The following is a 13899-nucleotide window of genomic DNA, read 5'->3' on the forward strand; positions in this document are numbered from 1 at the left end:
TTTTAGTTGTTAGTTTTTTTTTAGAACTGGTGTATCTGGATAGGAATTGGGTACTTTTGATGCTCATTTTACGCCTAAAACTATTATCACATGGCGGCATGTGACTTTTTCAGTCGCATAAAATGGATATGGGGACCAAAATGACATGTTTTGTACATTTGAAGGACAAATTTGCATCAATTTAAAAGTCAGGAACCAGAAAATATACAAATTTGATATGTGATGGACTATTTGCAACATTTTCCCATTCTTGAACCTACACATTGTTTTGGACGCCCACTTGAAGAAGGTAAGAAAGGAATAAAACATATACCGCGTTGTTTAGATAAGAAACGGATGCATCAGCTTGAAAAGCGGAGTCCGTTGTCCACTTGCGAGCCAGTGACTTTGTTGGGAGACTTGTCATTTTATCCAGCCGGATAAGAGGCAATAGAAATCAACAGCTTGTAAGTGGATTACCATTTCTTCTGCTGTCCTTCTTCAAGCTTGTAATATTTTGCTTAACTGGAAACAGGCTTGCAAGTTGAACTTGAACGAGAAACGGCTATTTTTATTCTGAAGTCAATCTTTGGCTACAAAGAGGGAAAAAAAGAGTGAAAAGATAGTTGCTTAATCTTACACGTTTGACACGTCACATTTTGGTCAAAGAAATTTCGTAGGGTTTGTTGAATATAACAAAAACCGACCAGGTATAGTCTAGATACTTGTGCCTGGGATGCTAGATGTTAAGGTTGTACTTATTTGTTTTGGTTGAATAGAATACAAGGGATGTTTCACTAATGCTGAAATCATCCCTTGTCGACTTAGAGTTTCATGTAGGATAAGTGTCCCATTTAAAATTGTATGCTTTGCTTTTGCACATATTTCTGCTAATATTGGATGATTGATAGTTCTGTTTTTAATTATTTGTTGTACCATAAACAAATTTTGGAACCATGGTCGTTGGAAAGATTAGCACTTCCAGAGTAATTGAACTCAAGATTTACTAGTATTTCAACCAGTGTGTCAACATGGGACGTTCTCTATTTTAAATAATTGTGAACCTATGGAACACATGAATTATTCAATAGAGAGATATAGAGAATTTTCTTACAAATGATTTATATTTATTTCAAAAAATTATTATGTTCTAAATGTTAAACTACTATACCAATTTTTACAAACTTTTATATGTAAACTTATTAAATTGCACTGCCAAAAAAAAAGAGAGAAATAACATTTAATCTTTGAAATAGGTATTTAAATGGTACAATGATTTTTTTATAAAAATAAATTGCATTAACGAATTATTGAAAATCGTCTAGCACAATTTGATTTACATTACTGCCCTAATGGCAGGTTAAAATGCATTAAAAATAACAGATCTACAGTTTAATAGATATAATAGATTTGAAAAATTATGAACAGACTTGAAAAGTGTAAAATGTTTCAAAATATTTTTCTAATGAAATAAATCGCTATAGCTCCTTTAGTGCGTATTGCAATCACCAAACCTATTAATCAACAATTTCAAACTTGAATAATGATGATGAAATCTATCGAGATATATCCAAGATCTAAAAAAATTCTAAATCTGATAATCAGATGTGAAATAAATTTAGATCTAACAATAAAATAAGTAATAAAACACAAAAATCTCACTAGGAACTCGTAGGAGATATAGAAAATTCTCATTAGGAACCCTTAAGAGAAACAAAAGTCTCCTTCCCAATGAAGAAGGCCTTTTGGAGTGAAGAAATAGAGAGAAATTGGAGAGGAGAAGAGGTTAATTCTTAAGTAAAATGGCGCAATGATGATACACCTAAATTATGTATTTGTTTTCAATTGAGTAGAAAAAATTAACAACCCATTTTCACAAGAAAGAATTTTCAGTTTGTGGCAAAGTTAAAAAATTTATGGATGCCAAAGATTTGTTTAATACTCTCATTCTTTCCAAATCAAAGTTTCTTCATCTTTTCTCTAATTAGCCTTCCAAAAAGCTTTTCTTCTTCCATGGGAGGGAAATGTTGGTCTAAAGTTAAGGTCCTTCCTCTCTCTCCATTTATTTTTTGTATTCAATAAAGTCTCTCCTAAGGTTTTCTATTAAGAGTCTTCTTCTCTCCTATATGGGTTGTTTGGCAAATTAGTTTTTTCCCAAGTTTTTTTCTACAAGTTTTTTAACAATTTTAAATATAGTAACTCAAAAATTTTGAGAAAAAATTTTAAAATACACACATCAAAATACCCAAAAACATACAAAAAAATTTTTCTTCTTTCTTTTCTTCTTCTTCCTCCCCCCACCTCAACCCACCACCACCTCTACCATCAGCTAGCACCAACTACCATCTCTACCAGCCCCGTAGCTGGCCGCCTCTTTTTTTTTTTCCTTTCTTCTCTCCTCTCTCTCCTCTCCTCCTTTCTCCTCCCTACCACTCTTTCTCCCTTCCTCTTTCCCCTGTTACCTCCTCCCCCCTTTCCCTCCCCAAGCCACCCCTCCTTTTCGCCCTTGCGTAATCTGGTCAGGTGGGAAGGAGAGAGGGAGGATGGCGCAGGGAGGGAGGGATCTGGTCATGTGGGAGGGGAAGGGAGAGGGGGGAAAGGAGGTGGCAGGAGAGAGGGAGAGGAAAGGGGAGGAGGAGAGGGAGGGAGGAGGAAGGAGGAGAAGAGGAGGGAGAGGAGAGAAGGGAGAAGGAAGAAGACGAGAGGGAGAGAGGAAAAAATAAAAACAAAAGAAACCTCCACTTGTTGTTTGGCAGAGGTTCCGGTGCCAATGACCGACGGTAAGGAGAGAGTAAGATCAATAGTGGGGTGAGGGAGAAGAAGAGGAGAGGAAAGAAAAGGAAAATGAAAGAAAGAAAAAAAGAAAAGAAAAAGACAAAGAAAAAATGTTTTACCCACCCTAAAATGTTTTTCTATAAATTCTATAGGAAGTTACAATAAAATTTTGAACAAATATCTAAAAAACTCATTTACCAAATGGGGTTATAGTTTCCAAGTGAAAGTTTTCTCCTCCCAAAAAATATCCTAGTTGGAGCTCTTTCCCCCTTTTGGCTCTATTTGGCACTTGTTTTAGGGGTGTTTATCGCAGAAATTTTTTTCTAAAACTCCATCTATAGTAAAATAATATTGTAACGTTGCTATCTAATTGTCAAGATTAACCCAGTTTAAAAAATAAAATGACTAAAGTAGCCAATATATATAAATGTAGTATGCATGACATTTTAACCAACTATGTTTAAAAAATTTTTGCCACAACTCTCTTATGATTTTCAAAATATATATTTAATGTCCGTGTGATTGAATTATTTTCATCTTGACATTGACGTATTTTTTACATTTTAGTCAACTCTATTGTGGAAATCAAATTCCATTACTCTAACACTTCAAATTGTGAGGGGTTATATATTTTTAAAATTATAAGAAAGTTATATAGAAAAGCATAGGAGATACTCTTACCCATGAGAGTAAGGCGTCATCATAACTAAGCAATTATATTTTACAGCAAGGGATTCAATAAATCTATATTTTTTTTTTAGGTTTCCCTAGTTTGAAAACACAAGTTGGTCTTTAAGAAAAAGAATACGAAATTAAAAATGCTGGCATACTTCACAAGATTTGTCAACTGTGCCAGGAAGAAGTGGAAGGTTCTCCGGTTATTGATGGTTCCTAATTAACTAAAGTTCATATGACTCGTTCCCATTTAAATAATACTACTTCTACCAAACACGATTGATAGTCACTATCCTATCTGTATATGCCATAGCTTCAAAATGATTGGATTCGGTGCCATTGTTTATATAAGTTGCTTTTAAAGTCATAAACTAGCTGAATTGACCATTCACGTCTTCAGTTTCCTACGCGTCCATGTGTTGGTAATACTATTCTAAGGGAAAGCAATCAAAAGATACGTCAGAAACCACGTTTTTGACAACAAATTTTGACCATGCAACGTCCGAACCTCTCCTCCATGACTTATTTCACCTATATATATCCACAGCCGGATTGTGATTCTTCATAACATAAGAAAGCTCAACTATTCACATACTTAACCTCGATTACCTGAAAACCTAGAGAAGCTTAAGCAAAATGGAAATGATGCTAAAAGTTATCTTCCTAGGTTGCATTCTGCACCTTGCCTCAGCTCAACTGCAGAGTGGATTTTACAGCACTTCATGTCCACGAGCAGAATCAATTGTGCAACAAGTTGTAGTAAAGAAATTTAGCGCTGATAGTTCAATAACAGCTGCTTTGCTTCGCATGCATTTTCACGATTGCTTTGTCCGAGTAAGTAATTAATCTTTTTTTTAACTAATTTATACTTGTTTAAGCGGTTAAGTAGTCAAAGGAGTTATAAGACATATAGTATTAAAAAATTCTTGGATGGAGCAAGGTTCAGGGGCTAATCATAGTTCATGTGTTCCTATGCATCACCCGTTAACAAATTAAATGGGACTTATAATATAACATAATGGCATAATATAATAATGGCATGTCAATTTTCTGGTTTGGCATAATATAATAATGGCATATCAATTTTGTGGTTTGGCTTTGTTTTGAAGTACTCAAGTCATAACAAATTTTGTGAACTATAGTCCATCTAAAAATCTATCAATTGCCTCAAATTTCTTCCTACTAGAATGTAGTACCCGAAGACATCCAAAATTTATATCAGAAGCGTGCAGTATGTAATCCACTTATTCAGAAGTTACATTAAAAAAGTCGAAAAGGTCTTGGCCTAGTGACTGAAACACAGGATTTAGAGTCTAATCTCTTTTCCTGCTCCACGCTTCATAAAATTCCACCCTCCCATGTAGAAATTTTTTTTAAGAAGTTACATTAAAAAATATAACAAAACCTCGATTTATTATATACGTGAGAGGATTTTATGAAGTTCTTATGACAAAATTTGGCATACTTGGGCAAAAATTTCAGGGTTGTGATGCATCAATATTGATAGACTCCACCAAGACCAGGTCATCGGAGAAAGATGCCGGACCAAACTTAACAGTAAGAGGATTTGAGCTAATTGATGAAGCCAAGAGAAATCTTGAGGCTGCCTGCCCATCCACTGTCTCCTGTGCCGATATAATAACATTGGCAACCCGTGATGCAGTAGCATTAGCCGGAGGACCGAGATATAATGTATCAACTGGTAGGCGAGATGGGCTGGTTTCAGACTCTTCCAAAGTAAATTTGCCAGGACCAAGTCTTTCCATATCGGATGCAGCTCGATTCTTCACTGCCAAAGGGCTAACAATCAATGACATGGTAGTCCTTTTGGGTGCACACACCGTTGGAGTTGCACATTGTGGTTTCTTCCAGGATCGGCTTTCTAACTTTCAGGGCACCGGGAAGCCTGATCCCACAATGGAACCAGCATTGGCTGCTACACTCTTGAAAACCTGTGGTACACAATCCAGGCCGTTGAGTAGAGACCCAACTGTGTTTTTGGATCAAAACACATCCTTCATACTTGATAATCAGTTCTACAATCAGATAAGGTCTAAAAGAGGGATCTTGCAGATTGATCAGGAACTAGCTTTGGACAGCTTAAGTGCTCCTCTAGCCTCAAGATTGGCTGCCAACAATAACCTCTTTCAGCAGAGTTTTGTCAATGCTATGATGAAAATGGGAAGCGTGGAAGTTCTTGTTGGAAATGCTGGAGAAATCAGGAAAAATTGTAGAGTCTTTAACAAACCTGGTGGTCGAGCCTAATACTTCTAATCTCCCTAAAGTGACACACTTGATGTTTGATTGATGAATAATTATTAATTCTTTGTGTACAAAAAAATACAAATTTTTTTTAACAATAAAACGTTGATGTTCCATGCAGTGTTTTGGTTCATTACGTAATTGAATATAGTTATCATCCTGCCTCTATTCTACAAAAATTTGAATCTCGTACATACCCTATGACAATCATTTTGCAGACAATTACGTGTATTGTGGGAGTCAGAGAATCAAGCACAACTCTTACAACTTTAAATATTGTTTAAATAATTGAAAAAATTGAGAGAGAGGCAAAAAGATCCTAAATAGGGCAAAAAAAATGAAAAAATGGAAAGTACTTTCTTATCTCAACGTCAATATGTAAATTAACTTTTATTGCTATCCATGCATGTTAATATATTCCAAAGACACTTTGCTTCCAGTGTAAATATTTTGGAGTGAAATACATCCGCTTATAGTAAGAAATAGGTTTGAAAGAACATGCCCCCAATGCTAAAATTGAAGCACTTCACTTGTCCAAAAGCATTCGTCGGACGGGAGCATGTGGTAACAGTTTAAGAGGTGGATGGGGTCTAACAGCTCCAGTTCCATTTGGATTAGTTATTTTTTAAACTGTTTTTCAAAAATTTTATTATAGTTGTGTATGTAAAAAAATTTTACTGTAGATGATTAAATGTTTTTTAGAGTATTTTTAGGATGTTTTTGAGAATATATTTTGATTTTTTTTGAAATTTACAAATTTAATGTGATATTTTTAAAATAAAAGAAACTTACTCCCCTCCTCCACTACCACCGCAACCATACCATCACCATCACCATCTTAAGGGTGGTTGCTTCTCTCCGTAGAGCCCATGATTTTCTTTTCCAGTCCCGCCACGATACCAACAGCCGAGCATACTCCAACGGAAATACTAGCTAGTACGATCATTTTGCTTTCACATATTTTGACATCAATGTCTGTCGTCTTTCTGTTTTGATTCTGTATATTTAACCTTGAGGATTAATGCACTACACCTACCAAGAAACGAAAAAGGGTATTGAATTTGAGGCCGTGATGATTGATGATTTGTCTGAGCACTGAATTTTGGGGCATTGAGAAAAAGTGGCCCAAAGCTTGATAGGGCAACCGGAAGGCAGAATTGGGAAAAAGCTAATATGGATTTTCCCTTCCTTCATGCAACCAGATTTTGCAGCCATGGCGGTGCACTTTCTCCTTGTCCATCTATTATGACAGATCTGAGCCTCATACTTTCTTTTGCTTCTACTTTTGTGCGTGAATTTGTGGAAATTGAGGGGAGGGGAGGGGCAGCGGGGGAGGGAGGAAGAGGAATGAGGAAGGAGGAAGGAGAGGGAGAGGCAGGAAGAGGGAGAAAATGGGAAGAGAGAAGAGAGGAGGGATGGCAGTGCGGTGGCGGCGGTGACGGAGGTGGAGGGAGGAGGGAGGAGGGGAGAAGTGGTGGCGTTGGTGGGTGGCGGTGGGTGGTGGGTGGTGGGTGGTGGGTGGAGGTGATGGGTGAAAAAAGAACGATGATATAAATTTGTTGTTTATTTTATTTATTTATTTTTAAATGTATTTGAAATTATGTGTGTTTTTAAAGTTGTATTTGAAGTGTTACTGTATACTTCAAATACAAAAACATTTTTTGAAAAATTTGCTCATCCAAACAGAGCCTCCATTTCATATAAGCTTGCTCTCGAATGTACATGGGTTGAAATATGGTGTAAACAAGTTACAAGTGCGATGGAAGTATGTAGCACTTTAGTGTAAAAAAGTTTAAAATGAGCCTTTTATCTAGAAATGGAGTGAAATGGGAACTAGTGCGACCCCGGATGGGGTGTAGGTGTTTTAAGGTTTCTAATAGAATGCAACTACTGTTAGTGTGTATGCCCTAAAATTAGGGTTTATCATTGTAGTTTAACAATTTATATTTTCATAAATGGTATTTTTATCTTACTAATTGTTTTTTTATGTGATTAATTATACAAAGTCCTTAAAGTAAATAATACCTAACTTAATGCAGTCATAAAATGTTACAATAATGAGAAACATTAACTAGGATTTATTCTTAATAATCTCTAATCGTAGTATTAATAGATAAGATACTATTAATACTGATAGCATAGCACATACTTTGTTTCTTCTTTTTAAAGGAAATAGTTGCTCTTACTTACCAATGTTATAGAGATATCAAATTTAGTTGTGTGAGTTCTTGATATTATAATCAAGTTTACTGGATAGATCTACTAAGAGATTATCACATGGATAACTATTTGTATGTCAATAATAAATCTCAATATAGCGTATGTATAGGTGATCCTCTTACTTAAAATTATCATAATATGTTGAATATGAATTGTTATACTTTAATTTTCTGTATAAATGGGCAATCATGTCATTAGATATTGGATATAACATGCAACATCACTACAACAAAAATGGCTTTTCTTGACACGTGTATAAGGACACTTGTTGGTTTGTGTCATTATAGCACTTGTATCATGACATTTGTTATCAAATCAATAATATATACTTTAATTTTTTTTAATTTTATCTGATATAAAAATAATAATGTGTCTTTAGATTCCCTATTATGACACTTGAGAAAATGTGAGATACACCAAAAAAATTAAAACATAAAACGATGTCGTTTGATTTTGGCGGAAGATTCCTTTGCCAAAACACTTAGTGAAATCTCAAAATTTCATTTTGCCGGCCAGCAAAATTTTGGCTCTTCTCATCTCTCTCGGCAAACTATCTCTCAAAGCTCTCTGCCAAAATTTTCCTTTCCCCACAAAGTTTTTTCTGCTGAATCTCTCCGCAATCAAACTACCTTTGCTTCCCTATTGAAGGTATGTAATTGCATGGTTACTTTTTGCCCTAAATTGTACAATTTTCTGATTTCCTGCTCCTGCTCTGTAAACCAACTGATGTGAAAATAATTAACTCCTGTAAGCTGTAATAAGATTCTGTGGTATGCTAGTTCAAGTTCGATACTGATTTTTCTTCTAAAAGTTGCTTCATTCTCAATCTTGTTTTCATGATTTTCTGTTTCGGCTGACAGGTAAGAACTATATATTAGTTGGCATGGTTCACAAGCCCAATTAATTATAATAGATGCAGAGCTAATCAAAGAATTACTAACCAACAGAGAAGGCGCTTACCAGAAAATGGATATGGAAGGCATTGCAAAGAAATTATCAAATTAATAGGTGAGCCGCTTATAACAAATGAGGGGAAAAAATGGGCAAAAGTACACAAACTGGCTAACCACTCATTCCTTGCAGAGAGCCTAAAGGTAAGCCTTCTTCTATGTTAATCACATCACGAGTCAAGAATAAGAAAGTTCGTTGTCCCATATATGAAAATGGGAAGTGAATTTGGCATATAATATTGCTCGAGTAATTCCCTATACATGATTTGCTTCTCATAAGAATAACCTTTTGCACAGAGCAAGGTACCAGAAATGATTGCTAGTGTCGAGGCGTTGCTGGAAAGCAAAGGTATCAGCTCTCGTCTTATGCCAAAAAAGCTCCTCTTGCCCCCTGCCCTGTACCCCGGCTTCTCCCACATAAGTGACCACTACCCTTTATACTGGATTTGTTGTCCATAACCTGTTCGATAAAATGTCAACCTTCTTTCCTTTGGTACTGATATTAATTTACTCAATAATATATAAACTAATAGAATTATTGTAATTAAGATGCTTTATCCTCTTTCATATCTGTGAGCGCATTTGATGTGTTTCTGTTGCTTTGACATATGCTTGTTTATTGCTGATCTCTTTCTTCAGTCTGTAATTAAGAAGAAGTATGGCCAAGATGCAACAAATGTTGGTGATGAGGGTGACATTGCTCTAATATCCAGGTTAGTTCATGGCATTTTGCTAATATGCTTCCTGTTCATTGTTCAATTCGGTTGTCATATATTTTACAACTTTGTGACTTTGACATTTCAGGAGAACAAGGAAGGTCTTGAATTGCTTAAAACAGCTATTGCTAAAGCTGGTTACACTGGTAAAGTAAGTATTGGAATGGATGTTTATACTGGTTACACTGTTCTTGAATGCTATGGGTATATGTTTTGCTGGTGAAAATGGAGCAGATGTCAAAGGCGGATGTTTGTATGGAAGCAGGCTGCATCCAAGCTTAGGGGTGTACAAGTTTTTACTTACACAGAGCTTGAGATTGCAACAAACAAATTTAGTGCAGCAAATGTGATAGGAAATGGAGGGTATGGGGTAGTGTATAGAGGGATTTTGAGTGATGGCACTGTGGCTGCAATTAAGATGTTGCACAGAGAAGGGAAACAATGAGGAACGTGCCTTTCGGTTAGAGGTTAGTGGACTTCATTTATTGCTAGTTTTCATATTATCCAATTTTTTAAGCTACATAAGCTTGTCAATTAAACTCATCTGTACACTCAATTGAAGATTTTTTTTTGTTTTTTGGTATTTTCCCCTCTTTGGCTAAATACATTGGGGAATAAAGGGAAGTGGTGAGTGAGAATGGAAGTGAGATATTTGCCTAAAAAATTAATGGTACTTCTGGCATTGGTCCAGCCATTGCTTTCTTGAACATCCTAATTGAACTTATTTGATGGGTGCTTGTCTGTGGTATGGTTTATTTCAACAAGTCTGTATTGAAATCAGTTTGAAGAGTTTGAAATTGCTGCAGGTTGTGATTGGGATGGATGTGGCTGCTTCTGAGTTTTATGGTAAAGACAAGACTTATGATCTAAACTTCAAAGAAGAGGTATTGCTTTTTCACATTTTCTCCCCAGATTGTTATGTCAAACGTTCGAATTCATTGCTAAGCCAAAGGATAAAATTACATCTAGATTCATAAATTCTAGTCTTCTAAAGGGGGGTAATTTCAATCATGACATCTATCTTTTTGGTCATTCTTCTTCTTTATTTAGTATGTTTGCTGCTTTAGTAGTATGTTTGGTGATAGCAAGTAGAAATTTCAGTGCAATGATGGCAACTGGATCAGTGTGTTATTCCAAAACCTTTTGATATACAAGAAAATATAACTTGCGTTATCACCTTTGCTTTTGCCAGTTAAGTTTTGCAAACCTGCTTGGTACCAAAATTTGGCTATTCAGCAATCAACTTTATTTCGAATGAAATGAATCCTGTTTGGTATCGTTACTTTACATTAGAACGTAATTGCTAGGTGCTGATATCTTTAATTTATTTTTTTATTTCTGGTCTTTCTTTGCAGAATAATGATGGCTCACAAAAGATATCAGGTTATGACTGAAGGCTCTCATTTCATTGGAAAGTTTGGAAGCTACTGCAAGTTCTTTCTACTTGCTAGGGATGAGAATATTTTAGTTTGTGCACAAGAGAATCTTTTAAGTTTGTGCACATGAGAATCTTTCAAGTTTGTATTTGTTAGGGATTTGTTATGTTAGTACTTGTTACTGACTTTTAGTTCAACAAATTATATTTGAGTATTGACTTTTGCTTTTAGATTACTATATGCATTCTGTTCTTTAGGATAATTTTACAAGTCCTTTGGATTTCTGATTGACGGAATGTATAGCAGGGAGCACTACCTGCAGGTTGCTTCTATATCAAAAAAAAAAAAGAAAAAAAAACTCCTGGCAGTTAAAAGTGTCAGCATAGAATTCGATATTCTAATGTTGTACTATACCTATCCTGACACTTTCAATTATCAAGAAAAGGGATTTTTGTTGGCAGATGGGATGTTATAACAGCATAGTTTTCCTGACATGTTGAATAGTATGAGTCTATCCCCACATTGGAAGGGACAACACTCGCCCTAGGTGTGAGGATAGATAAAGTGTCAGGTTAGATTATTTATACTGACACTTTTAAATGCCGTTAAAGGCCATTTTTGTTGTAGTGCATGGAAAGAAAGTAAAAAATTTACAAGGATTCATCACCTCTAATAGTAGAAGAGTTATCTTATTAATCACCATTTGTTGAAATATAACTCCAGAAATCTTAATATATACTAAGTGGAAAGATCTTAAATTGGTGTATCAAATATTTATTCATTGAGCGGGAAAAAAATATTTATTCATTAAGAGTTACATTTCAATAATAAGAAAAATAATTAATTACTTTAGAGTTGACACGTATTTCATACTCTAAAATAAGTGAGAGAAAAATATTAATTATGCAATGCACATGCATAGAATCATTCACTTGACTCTTTTCTTACACATGATTGCATGGTTAAGTGGCATGTATATTTTTCATATTTGTATGTGTGCACATACCCAGAACCAATTGGCGCATGGTTACATCAATATTACATGATGAAATTTGGCTTATTGTGCATGCATACATCTTGTGCATATGATTAAATGGATTCTTAGAAGTGTCTGTCCCATAATTTGGAGTAAAGGATTTCATATTAAATCATACCCTACACATGACGGTGAAAGTTTACTTAATGAACCTTGGATAATTTGAGATATAAATTGTGGAAGTCGATAAATTTATACATGATAACGCTGGATTCTTGCATGCTGTCATTGAAAGATGCCATGGATGATTGTGGAAGCCATTAGATAGTAGATATAACGCTGGATTCATCTGTGTGCTCTCCAAAGAGATACTGCTAGGATGGTAGTGATTGTGCGTGATGATTTTCATATCATATCTTCACCCTCTCCAAATCTCAGGATATGCACAGTAAACTTTAGATGACGGCATCGGAGATTAGAGATTTAGCTGCGACGTTTGGAGATTTACGTGTGGGATTTGGGAATTCATATTTAGGGGTTTTCGGATTTGGCGAAGGTGGTGGGAGATAAAGGGAAGATTTTTGACTCTTTATATAGGGATAATTTGGAAGGTTTCTGAAAATTTCACTGAACTCCCCTAAAATTCGGAAAAATACACCTGCCTTCTTTAATTTGATAGTTTTAGTAACAAAATCTTAAAATAATATTGACTTGGTCAAATTTTTAAATGAATATCCAAAAATGCCCTTGTATAATGAGTTTTAATTTACTTTCTCATACAATTATAAGATTATCTAGTATAATTATAAGAAAAATGTGCCAAATTCTTCATGTCCATACATACTATTTGATAAATGACTATAATAATAATTTTATCACTATGATAAGATACTTTTAATGGTGTTTTATTATAGATTTGGATTTATAAGGTAAAAAAGAAAATATTGAAATAATTCATTTTAGAGTTTATGAATTTTTCAAGTAGTGGGATTATCATAATTTAGTAGTGGTTTCGGGCTATTTCTTTTTTATTTATTATTAATTGTAATAACAAAAAATAGAAAAAAAGATTAGCAAAAATATTTGATTGCATATAAAGTTAACTCATCAACAAAATCACTAGTTTGACATTTGTTTACAATAGAAACTAGAGATAATGGTGGTAATTCTACAGTTTTATTGGCAAAAAAAATATAAAAAAAAACGGAATAAGAAGGAAAAAGAATGAAAAAATAATTTTAAAAGTCATTCTAAGTATAAGCATACCAATAAGGGAATTTCATTAAAATATTTAAGGGTAGTATTGTCATTTTAAATGACAATGGAGGTATGTATAATTTTTAAAATTTCGAGAGAGCTAAATGAAATTGTCAAAAACCTCAAGGGAGGTTTCTGAAATTATCCCCTTAATATATCCTACTTCATTTGGTGGTGAAGCAAATATTCTCATATATTCTTTCACTTTGTATGGGCTGACTTGCACATGCATCCACATTTAGCAACAAATATAATGTAAATCTAACTCCATAAAGAGTGCCTATTTCCCATTTATGAATTTTGCCAAACTTGGACCTTGCTTATAAATTCCGAAACCTCCTTTACAATTTGTCTAACTTTGCCTAGAAATTACATATATGAGAGATTGACAAATTTAAAATAGTATCAAAGAACCTTTACTTATATTATGCCTTGAACCACTTATGGAATCCACCATCTCAGTTTGGTAGAAGAAGTGATTATGTCAGTTTATTCTTTACATAATTCCAAGTTGAACAATCTAACACATCCTCTGGGTGGATTATTCTGTTGTTTGACGAAGTGGATAACTATATAAAGACAAAAAAAAAAAAAGTACCAATTCTGAAACCAAATAAAATAAGAGGGTCAACCGAAACAGTTGGCGCAAGCTCAACTACGGTACGATGGGATAATTAATTTGCAAGCTTGTTCCAGCATTTTTTATCGGGTCA

The 13899-nt window shown here is 34.6% G+C and overlaps 1 protein-coding gene and 1 long non-coding RNA gene across 3 annotated transcripts; both read left to right on the forward strand.

Moving 5' to 3' along the window:
* The first annotated feature begins 4065 nt into the window (after positions 1-4065).
* On the forward strand, positions 4066-5694 carry LOC113757202 (peroxidase 44-like). The gene is made up of 2 exons (XM_027300607.1): positions 4066-4263; positions 4912-5694. Exons 1-2 carry the CDS (start codon positions 4066-4068, stop codon positions 5692-5694), a joined length of 981 nt encoding a protein of 326 aa, XP_027156408.1.
* A 2734-nt stretch (positions 5695-8428) lies between these two features.
* LOC113757203 lies at positions 8429-11176 on the forward strand. 2 transcript variants are annotated; one of them, XR_003466204.1, is made up of 7 exons: positions 8429-8559; positions 8772-9005; positions 9159-9210; positions 9501-9574; positions 9666-9728; positions 10384-10461; positions 10933-11176. It is a non-coding gene; the product is annotated as an uncharacterized LOC113757203 (long non-coding RNA). The 2 variants fall into 2 exon arrangements; XR_003466205.1 differs by having other exon boundaries at positions 8859-9005.
* The last annotated feature ends 2723 nt before the right edge of the window (positions 11177-13899 follow it).

The sequence above is a fragment of the Coffea eugenioides genome, unplaced genomic scaffold, assembly GCF_003713205.1.
Source record: "Coffea eugenioides isolate CCC68of unplaced genomic scaffold, Ceug_1.0 ScVebR1_2838;HRSCAF=3940, whole genome shotgun sequence".
Classification (NCBI taxonomy): Eukaryota; Viridiplantae; Streptophyta; class Magnoliopsida; order Gentianales; family Rubiaceae; genus Coffea; species Coffea eugenioides.

What these genes read in the sequence shown, in the direction of transcription:
- LOC113757202 (XM_027300607.1), top strand. Translation starts at nt 4,066, where the DNA reads ATGGAAATGATGCTAAAAGTTATCTTCCTAGGTTGCATTCTGCACCTT. An exon ending in TTCACGATTGCTTTGTCCGA is followed by an intron (nt 4,264 to 4,911) that starts GTAAGTAATTAA and finishes CAAAAATTTCAG; the next exon opens with GGTTGTGATGCATCAATATT.